Source organism: Boleophthalmus pectinirostris, unplaced genomic scaffold (assembly GCF_026225935.1).
Source record: "Boleophthalmus pectinirostris isolate CB_2022bp ecotype Guang Dong unplaced genomic scaffold, ASM2622593v1 HiC_scaffold_16, whole genome shotgun sequence".
NCBI classification, from domain to species: domain Eukaryota; kingdom Metazoa; phylum Chordata; class Actinopteri; order Gobiiformes; family Gobiidae; genus Boleophthalmus; species Boleophthalmus pectinirostris.
The window spans coordinates 14225249-14240759 of record NW_026571095.1 but is presented as its reverse complement, the minus strand read 5'-3'; the positions used below and the strand labels follow the sequence as shown (position 1 = coordinate 14240759).

Sequence of the window (15511 nt, the reverse complement as noted above, 5' to 3'; positions counted from 1 at the left end):
GAACAGAGTGGATATAAACAAAAGATAATCTCGTAAGAATTAATAAAAAATGAATAATAAATGTACTTTTATCATTTTGCTATAATGGAATACTTACATATAGTTAAGTCCTATTGGAGAAAGTTCTGTTTAGGAGAATAAAACAGAACTTTAAAAACAGAATTAAAAACAAACATCTGGCAGACATGTAGAATGTTGGTTGAAAAAAAGAATTGGTGGTGAAAACAGTGATCTGTAATAATTAAGTATGAATAGTTGATTTCACAATAATCTGTGTTCTAATTTGTCTTTTCCTCACACAAAGAGCACAGTGTACTGCGCTCCAAACATGTGGCAGAATGGCTCAAAGTGGCAACACCAAAAAGCAGCTGTCCCTCTGACATCATCACTAGAGCGTCCAGCCCTTTTTAGGTGGCAGTCTGCCCCAATGCATTCTGGGAAGCCACTGGGACAAACGAAACCACTAGCTTTTCTTTAGTTACAAACCCAATGAACTCTGGGAACCGGTTAATCTCCTTCTCCCAAACAAACTGAATGATGACAGACATCTTGAAAATCTTAAAATGTATATAATTGACACAAGAATTCAGGTACAACAGCAAATGAGACATTTTTGTATTTTGAACCTTTCTGGCATCTATTGTCACTGTTAAGCACAAACTCTTGATAGATTTCTGAACAAAATAAAAGCAATAAAACAAAAACAAAAAAACCCCAAAAAACTAATCAAAGTTTTCTTTTTCCTCATGAATTGGCATTCTCCCATTTAAGGTGTGGCTCAAGTGGCCCACACGTGCCATTTATGTACAGTGTCTGCATCCACAGCAGCCCATAGTGGCCTGTGGAAGCTCAGGACCAGTGGTGTCTCTGTGCAGACCTGGTAAAAGTGCAGTTTGTATTCAGGGGAAGGAGGGGGGGACACATGGACAGGACAGGAGAGAAGGAGGAGCTGTGCAAATTTCATCGGATGACGTCACGGGCCGCGCACTGGAAAAAAATGGAATGTCGCCATTGCAGAGTCCATCGACAAACTTTCGAATCTCCCAGAAATGATCACACATTTACAAAGTGGCAAAGGCAGTCACAGGCAAGTCGAGTTTCAAAGCAAGGATGAGAAAAACACACGACTAAAGCACTTGGAAAATAAAAGGGTTTTCTAATAATGTTCTGACAACATACGTTTAAAATGACAAGCTGAGATGAGCTGTGTCAAACCATCTGCAGAGTGAATTTGAAGTATCCTGATGAAGAGTTTTCATGTATATCCCTAATATCAGTTCACTGTTGCATTAAAGCAGATCCTCCATTCAAAACTATACATTCCTTCTTTCTGTATTTTAAATCAGTCCAGTACATTTCTTTTGCCACTCAAACAAGATTCACAATGCTCACTTACAATTCCTACAGTCATATTTCTCCATATACACACACTGCTGTACTCCCAAGTCAATATATTTCAATAAAAAAAACAAACATCAAATTTGTTTACTCAAAACAGTTTCTTCTCATCCGTGCATGCAGTTTAAATCATGGTGTCCTGAAGATGTTTTGCAAAAATACCAGAGATTTGGATGTGAGCCATTTTCTGAGCCAAAGTATGCAACGCAAACTAAGCGTGAGGTGAGATGGGTAACCTGCATGTTTCACAGAACTATCAGAACAATGTTGGAAAAGATTTACTACTGAAAAAAAGTGCTACATAACAAAATTGTTGAATCTGTGCTACACATTTTAGAAACTGTAACTTTAAAATGTTATATTTGCAAAACTCGAACTCTATGAACAAATATGTAGAATAAATGTACCTAAATAAAACCTTCTTTTGCAGTTTGTCAGAAATGTCAGATGGCTTGATTTACTGAAAGTGCTGTTATAAAGGAGTGGCCGATACAAAGGCGGTTGCATCTTTTCAAATTGTTCTTTTCTCATGGCGTCAACACCAACGTACCGTCAGAAACACGTTACAATCTTTTAGTACAAATATATTCTGAAAGAGCCCAAACACCGGTAAATGGTATACAATGTGAAAAAGACCAGCTCTAATGGAAAAAAAATAAATCAAAGCAAGAGAAAGTCTGAAGAATTCTATTTCTTCCAAGTTCATCCATTTTATCCTTGAAGCAGTTCTTTTCTTCTTGTTCCGTTTTTTGGCATCTCCTCCTCCCTCCCCTCTCAGACTCCTCCCCCTTCCTCTCAGACTCCTCCTCCTTCCTCTCAGACTCCTCCCCTTCCCCCTCTCAGACTCCTCCCCCTCCCGCGCCCGTGTTCCGTACTTAGTCCCAGTTCGGAGCGCTTTCCAGTCCATTATCGCCGCAGCAGTAGCATTGTGAGCAGTGCGAGGAGGAGGACGGGGGACAGAGAGGGAAGGGTACAGTGGGCTGAGGCCTTCACAGCCCGTCCGTCCTCTGGGGGGTTGGGGTAGTGCTTGGGCTGGGTGGCGATGGGCGTGTCTCGGCGCGGACCCCGGGAACACAGCTCGTCGGCGCACATGCCGCTCCCCGATCCGCTGCCATCGTCACCTGTGAGAGAAAATGGGTTATGGTTAAATTTTAAAGAATATGTAAAAATTTGGGACGGGACACGATCTCGCGAGATTAAATTGCCACAAAATTGTTCACAAAGGAGGAAAATTATCTCAAGAGATTTGTTCCCCTATGTCTTAGCCTTTGGTTTGTACAGAAAAGGTCGAAATGCCGGCAAGTTAACCTTTTACTTTTTGGGAAGCTGCTGTTCCAAAAAGTGCTAGAAAAGTGTAAAAATAAATCAAAAATGGTAAGGGACAATATTCTGAACTGAACTACACAATTTAGTCATTATAAATTTATGCCAAATTCTTGTCTTGGAAATTCCGTCTTGTCCAACCCCAGTAAAAATATGTATGATTCAACACTCGAATACTGTTGATGTTACTTAAACCACATGACAGGTTAGACTACTAATTTCAAGAGTTTGCTAAAAATCTTATCTAGTTTCTTTGTATAGTTTTACAATTCTGGTGAAGTCTATAATTTGACTTCCTGGTTGGACAGATATGTAGCGGTAATTCCTTAAAAAGCCCAAAAACATCTAAATCGCACAATCATTTGTTAGAGTAATACAAATAAATGGTCACATATTTACTTTGTTACATACAAAAAGAAAAAAAAAGTGTTCCGTGTGTGTTTTGCCTCTGCATTTTAGATGGAATTTTCTGTGTTGAGGACATATGTAAAGGTGTTACATTTTAGAACTCACCACCTACTTAAGTATAGACAAGCTTGATCCAAACAAGAGAAACAAACTCTTGTACAATTTACAGGAGAACTTTGTGGAGGCTGAAGTGTTGAAAGATTTAGAGTATTTACCAAACAAGGCAGCAAGGGTCTACATGCTGCACCCACTAATTTTGTTCCTATGAATCATTTCCCATGATGCACAAACAGAATAATTCAAATTGAGTCTCTAATTTATGCTCAGTGCCTTTCAAATGTAATCTCATTTTGGATGCCTTTTCGCTTACGGAATGAGCTGCTGACTTGTTTATCTGCTTTAATCCAGACCTTTAAAGTATGTAGTAGGGCTTTGATAAAGTTTGAGGTCTTTAAAGTATAGAGGTCTGTGGTGGAGGCACTCACTGGTGTCCTGGAAGTCCACGTCATTCCCGTTAAGGGCATTCTTGAGCCTGTGCGTCATGATCTTGAGCTGCATGATCTGCTGCCGGATAACCATGTCTGGTTTGGTGATGTCCATCTCCACCTCGGGGTTGTTGATTTGGCTGGCCAGGCCGTCGCCCATCACTTCAGGAAGGTATCTGACACACAAAAGAATATTATTAAATTTCTTTTCCATGTCCATGAGTTAGACTTTTGATATGTAAATAGATGCATGTGTTTGGTCACTTGGGGATTCATTATGATTGTAACTATGCGCATTTGAGTGAACTGAAATCAGTGTTATAAAAAGCTGGATTTTAAAGTATTCCTTTAAAATGTTATGTTAAACTTATTGCTGTCATGCGATTAAAAAAATTGAGAGATTAATTAATTATGATCTGTAATTAATTAATCTAATTAATCTCTTTTTAATCTCACCTAAAAATTGCTGAGAAAAGCCTTCAATTTGAGGTATTTTCATTTAAATTCATTATTGCATTATTGTGGCAGATCAAAAGACTGATATAGAACAAAAAAAAGTGCCTTTATAAAGTCATTTATTGTTTAACAAATCTCTCCAAATTGGTTGTTGAGCCCAAGTCTCCATGAATAAGAAACTGTTTGCTGTAAAGTAGCAAAGACGAGGAAATCTGAACATAATAACTTTTGTCTACTTAAAGACAATAAAAAGTCCAGTCTTTCCTTAACCATATTAAAAATATTATTGATAGAGAAATGCTTTATATATGAGATCACTGGTTTTAGTCCTTGTTTTAGTCCTGGTTTAGACCTGCTTTAGTCCTACTTTAGTCCTAGCTGGTTTAGTCCTGGAATGGGTTAATCCTGGTTTTAGTTCTGGTGTTAGTTCTGGTTTAGTCCTGGTTTAGTTTAGACCTGGTTTTAGTTCTGGTTTAGTCTCTGGTTTAGTTCCTGGTTTAGTCCTGGTTTAGTCCTGGTTTTAGTTCTGGTTTTAGTTCTGGTGTTAGTTCTCGTTTAGTCCTGGTTTAGACCTGGTTTTAGTTCTGGTTTTAGTTCTGGTGTTAGTTCTCGTTTAGTCCTGGTATAGACCTGGATACAGACCTGGTTTTAGTTCTGGTTTTAGTTCTGGTTTAGTCCTGGTTTAGACCTGGTTTTAGTTCTGGTGTTAGTTCTGGTTTAGTCCTGGACTGGGTTAGTTCCGGTTTTAGTTTTGGTGTTAGTTCTGGTTTAGAGGCGCACAGGAGGAAGCGCGGTTTACGGAGCGTACGCGAGAAAACACACGAGAGGACAGTGGTGTCCGCGCAGTAACTACGGAAGGAAACGTGGTCCGCGCATTCTCAGGTTAATGACGATGATGAAGGTGTGTGTTTGTTTGTGTGTGTGTTTGTGTGTGTTTGTGTGTGTGTCCCCTCATGTGGCAGGTCACTATAGGACAGTAGTGCAGACATCATGAGCCTATGCAGGTTGTTTTCACCAGTGACATTTAAGTTGTAGGCGATTTTATATTTGTTATTTTCTTTCATATTTCACGTCGGGAGAATAATTTCTAAGACACGAATGTGTTTTTACCTGTGCACTGCTGCCTCTGTTCTACTGGCTCTTCCACCTCGTCCATTGTGCGAATGACGCCGCCAATGTTAACATGACGTTTGCATCGCTCTTACTGCGCACGTTTTGTGTGGGTTTCCGGCAATGAGTGGAATTACCGAAATAAAAAATGTTATAAATGTGTTTTTTTTGTGTGTGTGTGTGTGTGTGTTGTTGTCCCAAATCTGTTTTTATGTGTTATAAAAACAGATTTTATAATAAAGCAACTGGCATAAAGAAACAGTAAAGTTAGAGATTAAAAATGAGATTAACGGGATTAAAAAACATAACGCGCTAAATATGACTGTAATTAATTAATCGCAATTAACGCGATAATTTGACACCCCTAGTTAAACTATGTTAGCACTCATAGCCATATAATAATGTCCAGTTCTCTGAAACAGAACTTGAATCATTTCAATCTTGCACACAAAACTTGTTCAGTATGAATGTAAAAAGTATGAATGTTTAGTTTTTTAGTGGTGTTTGAGGTATTTTAATTTAATTGGAAAATATTTTCATTTTGCAAAAGTACTGTGTTACGATAATAACCATTATGTTTTATGGTTCAGATTCCTCAGTGCATAGCTGTTGGTGAGTAGTACCTGGCTCGGCTCATGCCGTTCCAGCACTTATCCTCTGCTCCTGTTCCCGTGGCGATACGGTCACTGCACAGGACAGTGGGCAGAGTCACCCAGTACGGCTGCATGTTCCTCAGCCTCACTATCACATCTGACACCTACAACACAACATCTGCACATCAGCTCAGCCTTTCAACAGGGGTCAACAAGCACCCAATATTGTCTACATTTTTATTCATAAAAATAACTAATCTCTGGCTATGCAGTTGTTGGAGTAAAAAGCTGCCTAAAAGTGAACCTAACAAATGATACAAAGGGCATGAAAAGCAGTCAGAGAACTGACCAAGACACTGAGTGTGCTGGAGCTGGGGCCCAGGCTGTCCTCCACGGTGATCCTGGCTCTCTTCACCTCCTCCTCTGCTCCTGTGCCGCTGCTGCCCCCTGTCCGCAGGTCACCACATTTCTGGAACAACTACAGGGACAAGGAACAAGACTCATGCATCTTCATTAGAATAAAAATGGTGCCAAACCATTTAGTCTTGTTTTTGACCCTGTCATTAGCCTGCTTGTTATGTGTGCAATATTCAACATACAGCTCAACTGAAGAGGGGAAACACCATATACATATTGCATATTTCCATTTATGTGCAGTTTTAACATCACGTCTTTGGATAAGTGACAATAACTCATATACCAATTCCCTGCTTCCAATTTACTTTCATCTGTGCTTTTGCAAGAAAACTTTGAACATTTTGGCCAAACTTTATCTGCTAACCAACTGGGACAAGTTATGAGAGAAATTTACATAACCCGGGAGTGAATGGCACAGAACAGCGAGCGAATGAATCACACTTTTAGAAAGAACTACGTGTCCCCATTGGCCTTAACGTTTTATAAACAGAGCTCAGGAATACGCTCGAAAACTGCAGTCAATCTGTCATGCAATCTGGCCTGTTTACGGCAGCATCAACATCTGAGCCTTCGGACGCAACCGCAAACTAATCCTGTCTTTAGCCTGCAGTCATTTCTCTAAAGCACAGCGGTTCAGAATAGGTTAAAGTGCGTACAGAAGCTAAGAGGTTGGTGCTCGCAATCAAAGTGAAAATGAACATATGGCTCAAAAGGGAGGAGTCACTATGTTACAGAACAGAATTCGTTTTTCACTCATTATTGTAAAAAGGTGTTTAATCCAGTCTAATTTACTAAAATATATTGTTATTACAAATTCATGCTTGGTTGTTAAAAACATTTTCATGACATAATACAAATACTGAGAATCATCAGTTGATTCATTTAATTAATATTTTTAGGTGAAAACGAATATACAGCAGCCATGTAAATATGTACCCATATAACTGAACAGACATTCCCACACAGAAAATGATTGTCCATTTGTCCTGTACCAGCTGAGAAGCAGACATCGGCTGACTAGAGATGAGTAGCAGTAATGATAGCATTGACCAAAGCTGCAGTGATTACCGTATTGAATAGGGTCAAAGGTCGTGGTGCCAGTCCATGGTATGGCTCACAGTAGCGCGGCACAGAAGCGCCTTTGTTTCCTATCCATCCAATCTCAACTGTTTCCCACCCTCACCAAACATCAGTCAGACTTTAGTGCTGCAGTGGCTTTTAAGGCCCACATAAAAGCGTAGCTCAAACACATTAGGTAGTGAAGAGGAGCTGCAGCACACCCAGGTCTCACATTCACTAGTTTGGACTTAAAACAGGGGAGCTGATGTGTTACTTTTTCAATTAGGTGTTTGCACAGGCATGTTCCAAATCAGCCTAGATATATTTGTTGAGGCACATACAGAAATAGAATCAGGTTTAAAGGTTTAACTTAACTGAGGGAGAGAGTCAATGCATTGCACAGCTGTTACTGTGTGAAATGTAGCCTTCTATGCCCCTATGCTGTTATACTCCTAACCGTTGCATGACCTTAAGATTTATTTTTCATATTTCATTCAGAATGACTATTCAACTATTCATCTATTCAACATTATTAAGATCAAGCAAAAAGGAGAGTACTCGTGCATGATGTGAGCAGATCATATTGTGGGATTCTTGTACCTTGCTGTTAATGTTTTCGATATTGTCCATCATGGTGTACATGGCTTCTGAAATGCGAAAAGGCAGAGACAGGACAACCACATCCACTCCGGTCGGCCCTTCAAAGCGATTGGCCACTTGTATTAGTGTGTCTGCAAAACACAGATTGCAAGTGAGAGTTTAGTAACATATCACTGGGCTCATTCCAGTTACTAAATTAACAGTGTGCTTAGCTCCATATGCTGCTGAGGTGCCCACCTGCCAGATGCCTCCACTCGGAGTTGAGGTCAGCCTGGTTGGCGAGGCAACCCTTCATGACGTTGGCGCAATAGTTGGCACAGGGGCGAGCAGAGGCCATGCCGCGACAGTGGGGGCAGTACGTCATCTTCATCATGGCCCGCATGCATTCCTGGCTCAGCTGCACCTGGACACAAGCAGGAAGTAACCATACATCAACGACCGCCAACACCTGCCTAAATAAAAATTCTAAAAGTCTAATGTCATCATAATGCAAACTCGTTAAGGCAATTTATGTTCAGTGTGAAATCTGAAGCTGGTCATCAGGGCTAATTCAGTTTCCTTGCCTTTCCTTTTGCCATAGTTGTAAATCGTGTGCTTACAATGGGAAGAGAGCCAATCAGAAATAATCCATCTCTCTCCTATGTTGCCCTTAAACCTCAGTGGGTAGAATTTACAACTGAGGAATAAAGGAACTGAGGAGATAAAGAACAGAACTGAGATGTGTGCCTGTGCTTCCTTCCTCTTTGTAAGAGGGAGAAGTTAAAAGGTGAAAAGGTATCATTAAAATGGCAGGAGAGCCAATAGAGGACATTGTTAGTCGCTGTGCAAAAACATTTGACAATTGATCTTTTATTGTCACAGAAAACAACACCCAGATACTAAAAGACACTAAAACACATCATTTGCACAAGTACAGATATCAAGTACTGAAGTATTTCCACAGTATGAAAATCAAGTTTAAAATGTTAACAGGCAAGTCTATAACATCCATAAGCTAATAGTCACACTTCTAATTTTAGCCACACTGTTACATGATAAGGGAAAGAGTGATTGAAGCATGTTGAAATGTCCAATTTCCTCAGTTCTAGGAGTGTATAACCATGTACATGTCTACAAAGTGACAGACTTAAAGTAGTGGGAGGTCATTTCCCAGAGTGACCTTTTTTTAAACTTCTCTCCTTCCCATGGACTTTTATTCTGTACAGTTGCTGCGGTAACCAGTTTGAGAGAATTTGCTTTTGGTCTCCCAAGAGATGAAAAGGCCCCAGACATTCATGGGCTACAAGTATTCCTCCTCGCCGCATCCTCCTTCCTGCCTCCTCCGATTCTCCCATCCCACAAGGCTGCTCCCCTAGGAACAGGCCTTCGTGCGTGAAAAGTGAAACTGGGTTAATACCAGTAAGCTCTGTTCACCGGAGAGTTGGGCTCTGCATACAGAACCAGGAGGAAGTGTGTGCTCGTGTATGTGTGTGTGTATGTGTGGAAGAGGCCCAGCTACGCATACAAAAGTGCTCCGAGCTGACATCTGGGCCAGCCTGATGCTTTTCCTGGAAACTGCTCTTCCAACAGAAAAGTCTGTTGCTCAGATCAGATTTACTATAATCTACACTGAAACAGGATAAGAATAGGAATCACAGGGACACTATAGAACACTTGACAGAAGTCGTCACGGTGACACGTTTTTGGGGACGTTTCTCAGGTTATCACAGTTAAATTCATGATTATACAATGATTTGCATATCGACTCAGCACGGTTATGCCAGATACCACCATTCCTTCCGTTATTTAATCAGGCTTTTTGAATAGAACAGTCTCTGTCTTCTAATTTGCGGTCTGGAAGATTACACTGCACTGATTAGTTTTTATTATGAACCTTGTACTCAATATTCTAACTTTACAAAACAACAATTGCAATGTCATTTTTTTCCCCCTGATACATCTCCTGCCTCTGCTATGTGCTAATTGTATTAAATAACGACATATTAACAGATCATTAAACATCCCACTGTTGCCAGCGGCGGGCTTTGTAGTGTTAACTGCACATGATCATTAAAAACTGACTCTCAGTGGGATATGACGAGGCGGATCAGCGTCAAACAATCTCCAAAGTGGGATGAGTCAGAGTGTGTCTCCGCCCTCCATTAGCCTGTTGCTCATTAGCCCAACATGACTCAGACCCAGGCCACATTTTTGTGAAGAGGGAGAAGTCCACAAATCTATGAGGATGATCCACAGAGCAGAAGGGGGTTGGGCTGTGTTCCTAATCAAACTCTAGTTATGAAGAGAGCTGTATTAATCTTACGCTGAGGTTACATCAGCAGTACAGTATTAACGCGGGGATCGTGACATCAAACACTGCCAGGCGAAGCTAATTGGGGGCGGATGCTGACAACTTCCTCTGTAACCTTGGAGTTGTGGTGAGGCCGGGAGAGCGCGGGGAGGGGCTTCTTCAAATGAGACTGTAATAGGACTCATTGACCTCGGCTGACAACTAATCATCATTTTCATTATTAGCTGATTAAGTTGTCATTGGATCATCAGTCCTGCACAGTTGTGTCCTTGACAGAGAAATACGCAGTTGTGCAAGTACGAAATGATGCACTTCCTCACTTCCTTAAGATCAATTCCTCCTGTAGATAGTGGTGGAATGTAACAAAGTTAAGTAATGTACTTAGAATACATTTTAGATATCTGTACTTTACTTAAGTACATTTTAAAGTGGATACTTTTTCAGGTATCTGTACTTTCTACTCCTCTATATTTTTGAATTTGTCTGAAAAGTTAGTTTTTTGTATTATTGTCTGAGACCTACTGAAAAGGCTGAGGGTTTGTTTTTAACACACATTAACACTTAGTCTGAGCAAACAAAAAACACAAATAAAAACTGCGGAAACTGAGGAAAAAACAATTCAGTTGTTTCTGTTCAACAATAATAAATACAAATCATTATTAAAATCACTACATTTGAAGCTTCATTAGATCTCAAAATCTGTACAAAATAAGTTTACTTTTTAAAAGGTTTAAGAGATTTATCATGTGATACTTCTGAGTTGTTGTTTTTTTTACTCCAGTATCTGTACTTTTACTTAACAAAATCCTTCCACTACTGCCAGATTATCCTGCTCTTAGGATCCAAATTTGATATATTTGATTTTGAAGTAGAAAATAAACAATATAATTCATCGTGATAAAAAAACGGGGAGACAATAATCGTTCATGCATTTTATATAATCTTGAGAATCACCATTTTATCGCCAGAATGTGCTGAAAAAATATACTTATCCATGTGGTTTTCTTCTAGAACATTGTTGTTGATATGCGATAATGGAGACAACAAATTTCTGTATCACCCCATGCCTACTTTAAATCTTTAAAGCTGAGGTACACAATTTTCAAATGATAAAAAGATAAAAAGATTGGAAGAGTTTAAAGCTTCCACTGACCAACTTGTTTCTGGCTCTCACAAAACTTTTGGCACATCATTATGCATCAATCTGTGGGCACGAGCACAGCTTTAGAACTGATTTATCAGATGGTTAAAGAATCCCGGTGAGCTTCCATATAACCAACCCACTCTCATCTCATCTCCAAACATACAAAGCAATGGATTGGATACTTTTTCAGGTTTGCAATCATTAGTCAGACCACTACACTGTCTGGATGTAATTGTCAAACATTTTGTCACAAAGTGCTGCTTATATAACAGACAGACATTGGGTCAAGAGTTGATGAAATGTACATTTGTGATTCTTGATTCACTTGTTACCATGCAACATTTGATTTTCGACATAACCTCAGAAATGCTAAGCTCTGGTTAGCCCTGTATCTTTGGGTTTGGTCTTTCCCGCTGTCTCCCCTCTAATTAGTAAGGATATATGGTCGACCTCTCCCCCTGTGTTCGGCCGCCAGCTGATCCAGACTCTTCGCCTCCAGAGCCAGTTATGCATGTGGCACGTGGCCTACTTCCCCACTCCCCCTCCACTGGGAATAAAGCTGTCCGCAGGGAGGAGAGAGGAGAGAGTTAAGGGCATGACAGCAACTACTGGAAAGAGACGGATTTTAAGACTAGGAAAAAAACGAATAGCACTTGGTAAAGTCTTGATAAAAAGCACTGGTGCCTATAGTAAAGGTGCTTTCAAATGCAGCCCGAAGACCCAGACCCAAGAAGAAGTTTAAGTGTCTGACAAATGTGAAATGTTACTTGTTGTGTTACTTGTGTTGTTGCTTTTTCATTAACAATATACCCAATACTCAGATTTGTTCTTATCTTCAAAACATTCAAATATTCCAGAAAATTGTCATTGTAATTTGCAAGTCATTACAATACTGAATTTGGACCTTCTCACCCCATCCCAATTTAATGATGTGTGCCATTATTTCTTCTTTTTATGGGAGCAGTTCAATAGCGTGTCAGCCATCTAAAAGCTAGGAGTCTAAAAATAGGTTTGGTTTGTCTCTTTACAGCGGAAAAAAATCAATGAAGGAATCAGATACATTTATGGTGGAAGCTTTTAATTTGTACCACATTCACACCATTTCGAGGGCAGCCCAGGACGGACCTCCACAATCCCATGAAAAATTCTTTGCACACAAAAAATCCAAAGGACGATGAGAAGATAGTTATTCTTCCAGAGTTTTAATTTCCCAGCGTTCTGTCACTCCTGCATTTGTTCCTATCTCTGGCATTTTAATCTGCATAAGCAAAGGACACTGCTAAGGGCAGACACCCCAGTTATGAATATAAAGCAGAACAGTTGGTCAAAGTCTATAACACTTCAACATAATAAGTGTGTTTGCTGTGCCGGGATTTCATTCTGTAAAGCTCCAGTATTCACATAGCCACGCTATAATGTGGCTGCTGTTAGAAAATGTATGGATTTAATACAAAAACCTGTACTTTTTTGTTTTCAGAATCTCTGCTATAGTAACACATTTGCAGTGTTACAATACATAAAACACATACAACATTGTAAAGCATGTTCTTACATAATGTCATTTGTTTGCAATTTCATCTGGGTGAGATTTTTACAATTTATATAAACCAGACATGTTTTCACAAGGGAAGAATTTTTTAAACATTATTTGTGTACTTTGCCATAATAAAAAAATGAATGCTTAATGGAAAATTTCCCTCAAAATTCAATTCAGGTAAATGTGTAACTTAGACCCCGTTTACACTGAAACGAATCGGTGTATCACTGTATCAGAAACAATTTGCGTCCACACATCGTCATTTCTGTGTCCGCAATCGTTCCTTATCTACATAGCATATATTTTTGCATTTTACAGAAACAAAACTGGCTAATTTGCATAAAAAGAGTGCTCAAAACAGCTCGCTATTGTGTAGAGGACACAACTCAGTGCAATATATGTGGTCTGATCTGTGCTTCTATTGCACTGGAGATGGTTCATGTTAAACTTTTCAGAGATTATACACCTAAAGGTCATACGCATAGACCATATATATGAATATATGCTAGCCTCTTAGCGTTTTGGCGGTGAATTAGCTACTTCACAGTGCATAGACCTACATCAGCGTTTTCAGGTGTCCACACAGTGCCGGATCAGATCCGTACTGAGGCGGCACCAGATTGTTCCATCTCTGGAGCTGTTTTCCATCGGATTCTAATACATACTAGTGTGAATGGGGCTTTAAAGAAGCATGTTTTCTGGTGAGGGTCCAGCCACCTGCTTGTCTCCATGGAAATTTGAATGGAATGTTCTAGCCAGGCTGGCGCCACCTAGTGCCTCCGCTCAATTTCATTTCTCTCCAGTGACTAGGTCAGGAATTGGAATACACTAAACTGTTTGCAAGAACCCCGGAAGTGTGAGTCCGGGCACCAGTTTGGTGAATTTTACCAAGAGGAAAGACGTTATTGCCCTTCTTCTTATGGGATTTGGGAAAAGCTTAGCTCCATTACCGGCGCATTACATACATCACAACCAAATAGCAGTGATTGATTAAATTGAAAAAAGTACCCGCCTACTGTCCAGTGAACGAATTCTAATACTGCGAGGTCAGATGGTTTTAATGAAATGAAACCAGCTGATGAATGAGGCTAGGAATGTTCTATACCATGTCATTATTTGTTTTTCTCATAGCAAAACAAATACATTGAAAAACATGCACAAAGATTCACTTACATTTTTCAGTCCAATCTTAGATCTTTACTTTCTACCACTATGCACCATCATAAATCATCCATTACTTTTCTTTTACTGTTTGTTTTGCTATATATATACATTCACTCCACTTATCTTACAGACAATCTTGTTAATTTCTGCCAGCAGTCTTTAATGGGCATTCCACAGAGCATCTCCAACTCCTTTAGCTGCTCACTTGCCTGTAATTGAACTGTCATCAGCTGTATCCACTGTACTCCTCATGTTTTCTGATCCTGCACCCTGGGACCTTGCTGCAGGCAGAGGCACATCTTTGGAGGCCTTCTTCTCCCTCATCTTGATGCAGTCTGCGAGCTCGGCCAGTACCACTCGCATCCATCACAGCGAGCATTGATCCATCTCTCAAACCCAACATGTGGCCTTGTGCGCAGACATCTCCACCGCCTACTTTGTCATGCTTTTTTAACGTTTAAAACATGGTCTGACCTTGCAATATTTCAGCTGGCTAAACTTGTAGCATTTGTCTGTGTCCTTAAAACTCCATGGGAGAGGTATCAGATGACGGGAGGGTTTGTCAGAGACGCACCGGGAAAATTTATTCAGTACAAAGTTGTAACAAATTATAAAGGTAAATTTTTCTTGTGGAGGGTTCGCTACCTACTTGTCTCCATGGAGATGTTATTGCTTTACCTGGAATGTTCCATAGTAAGACACTGAACATATCCATTTATTTTGATTTCTATTGCTCAAAAATACAATAGTTCCTTCTGTGAATAGAGGCGACTCTCCACAGATCTGAATTGTAATGCAGTGTAATGCTGTAACCTGCTTGACTTCCTTGTGACAGATAGGTGACAGGTTTAATCTATACTGTGGAACATTCTAGACAAAGTTATAGTATATATAGACAAAGTATTTCCATGGAGACAAACAGGTGGCCGAACCTCCACTAAAAATGTTGCACAGTGCATCTTTAAAGTATTATTTTACACCGTCAAGGCTATAAACTCAGTCTGGACTTTTTTGTACATGGAAAGGGTCAACAATAAATAAAATAAATAAAAAAACTACTTGTGGTACTAGCCCTTAACAGCTTTATTACCATAAGTCATGTACAATAATTCCTAACCTAATACTAACATGCATTCATTTTATTAGGAAATATTAAACACCAAATGAACCACTTTATACAAATCAACAGTTAGATGTTAACAAGCGGATCCCAAAATAGAGTGTTAACATAATTTGTGCAATTACTAATTTTTCATGTTATTAGATGCAGAATAGCACAGATACATGCTCTATGGGAGTGCCCTCTGCCCTCTCCAATATGAACCAAAGTATACTAAACTGCATGCAGGGCTGGTGGCCACGTGACCTGCCCAGTCGTCTAGGCTGTGTGTACTTGTGTGTATGCTTGTGTATATACTGGGGGACAAAGGACAAGTGGCATATTTAAACAAGACTGCTTTTCGAGTGCCAAGTACTGGGCTGGTGACTTGTGTGTGATTTTGGCAATGAGGAAAGAGCCAAGCATGC

General features: G+C 39.8%; 1 protein-coding gene across 2 annotated transcripts in view; it reads right to left on the bottom strand.

The window, feature by feature from the left end:
* Positions 1-553: 553 nt before the first annotated feature.
* gpc1b (glypican 1b) overlaps positions 554-15511 on the bottom strand; it is a 70557-nt gene continuing 55599 nt past the window's right edge. For both annotated transcript variants that reach the window (XM_020922404.2, XM_020922396.2), the window contains exons 6-11: positions 8087-8252; positions 7850-7980; positions 6123-6251; positions 5804-5937; positions 3615-3790; positions 554-2519 (exon numbers count right to left, since the gene is read on the bottom strand). In XM_020922404.2, the coding sequence (XP_020778063.1) occupies positions 2305-2519; positions 3615-3790; positions 5804-5937; positions 6123-6251; positions 7850-7980; positions 8087-8252 (951 nt within the window). In that variant the 3' untranslated portion in view covers positions 554-2304. The remainder of the gene's footprint in view (positions 2520-3614; positions 3791-5803; positions 5938-6122; positions 6252-7849; positions 7981-8086; positions 8253-15511) is intronic.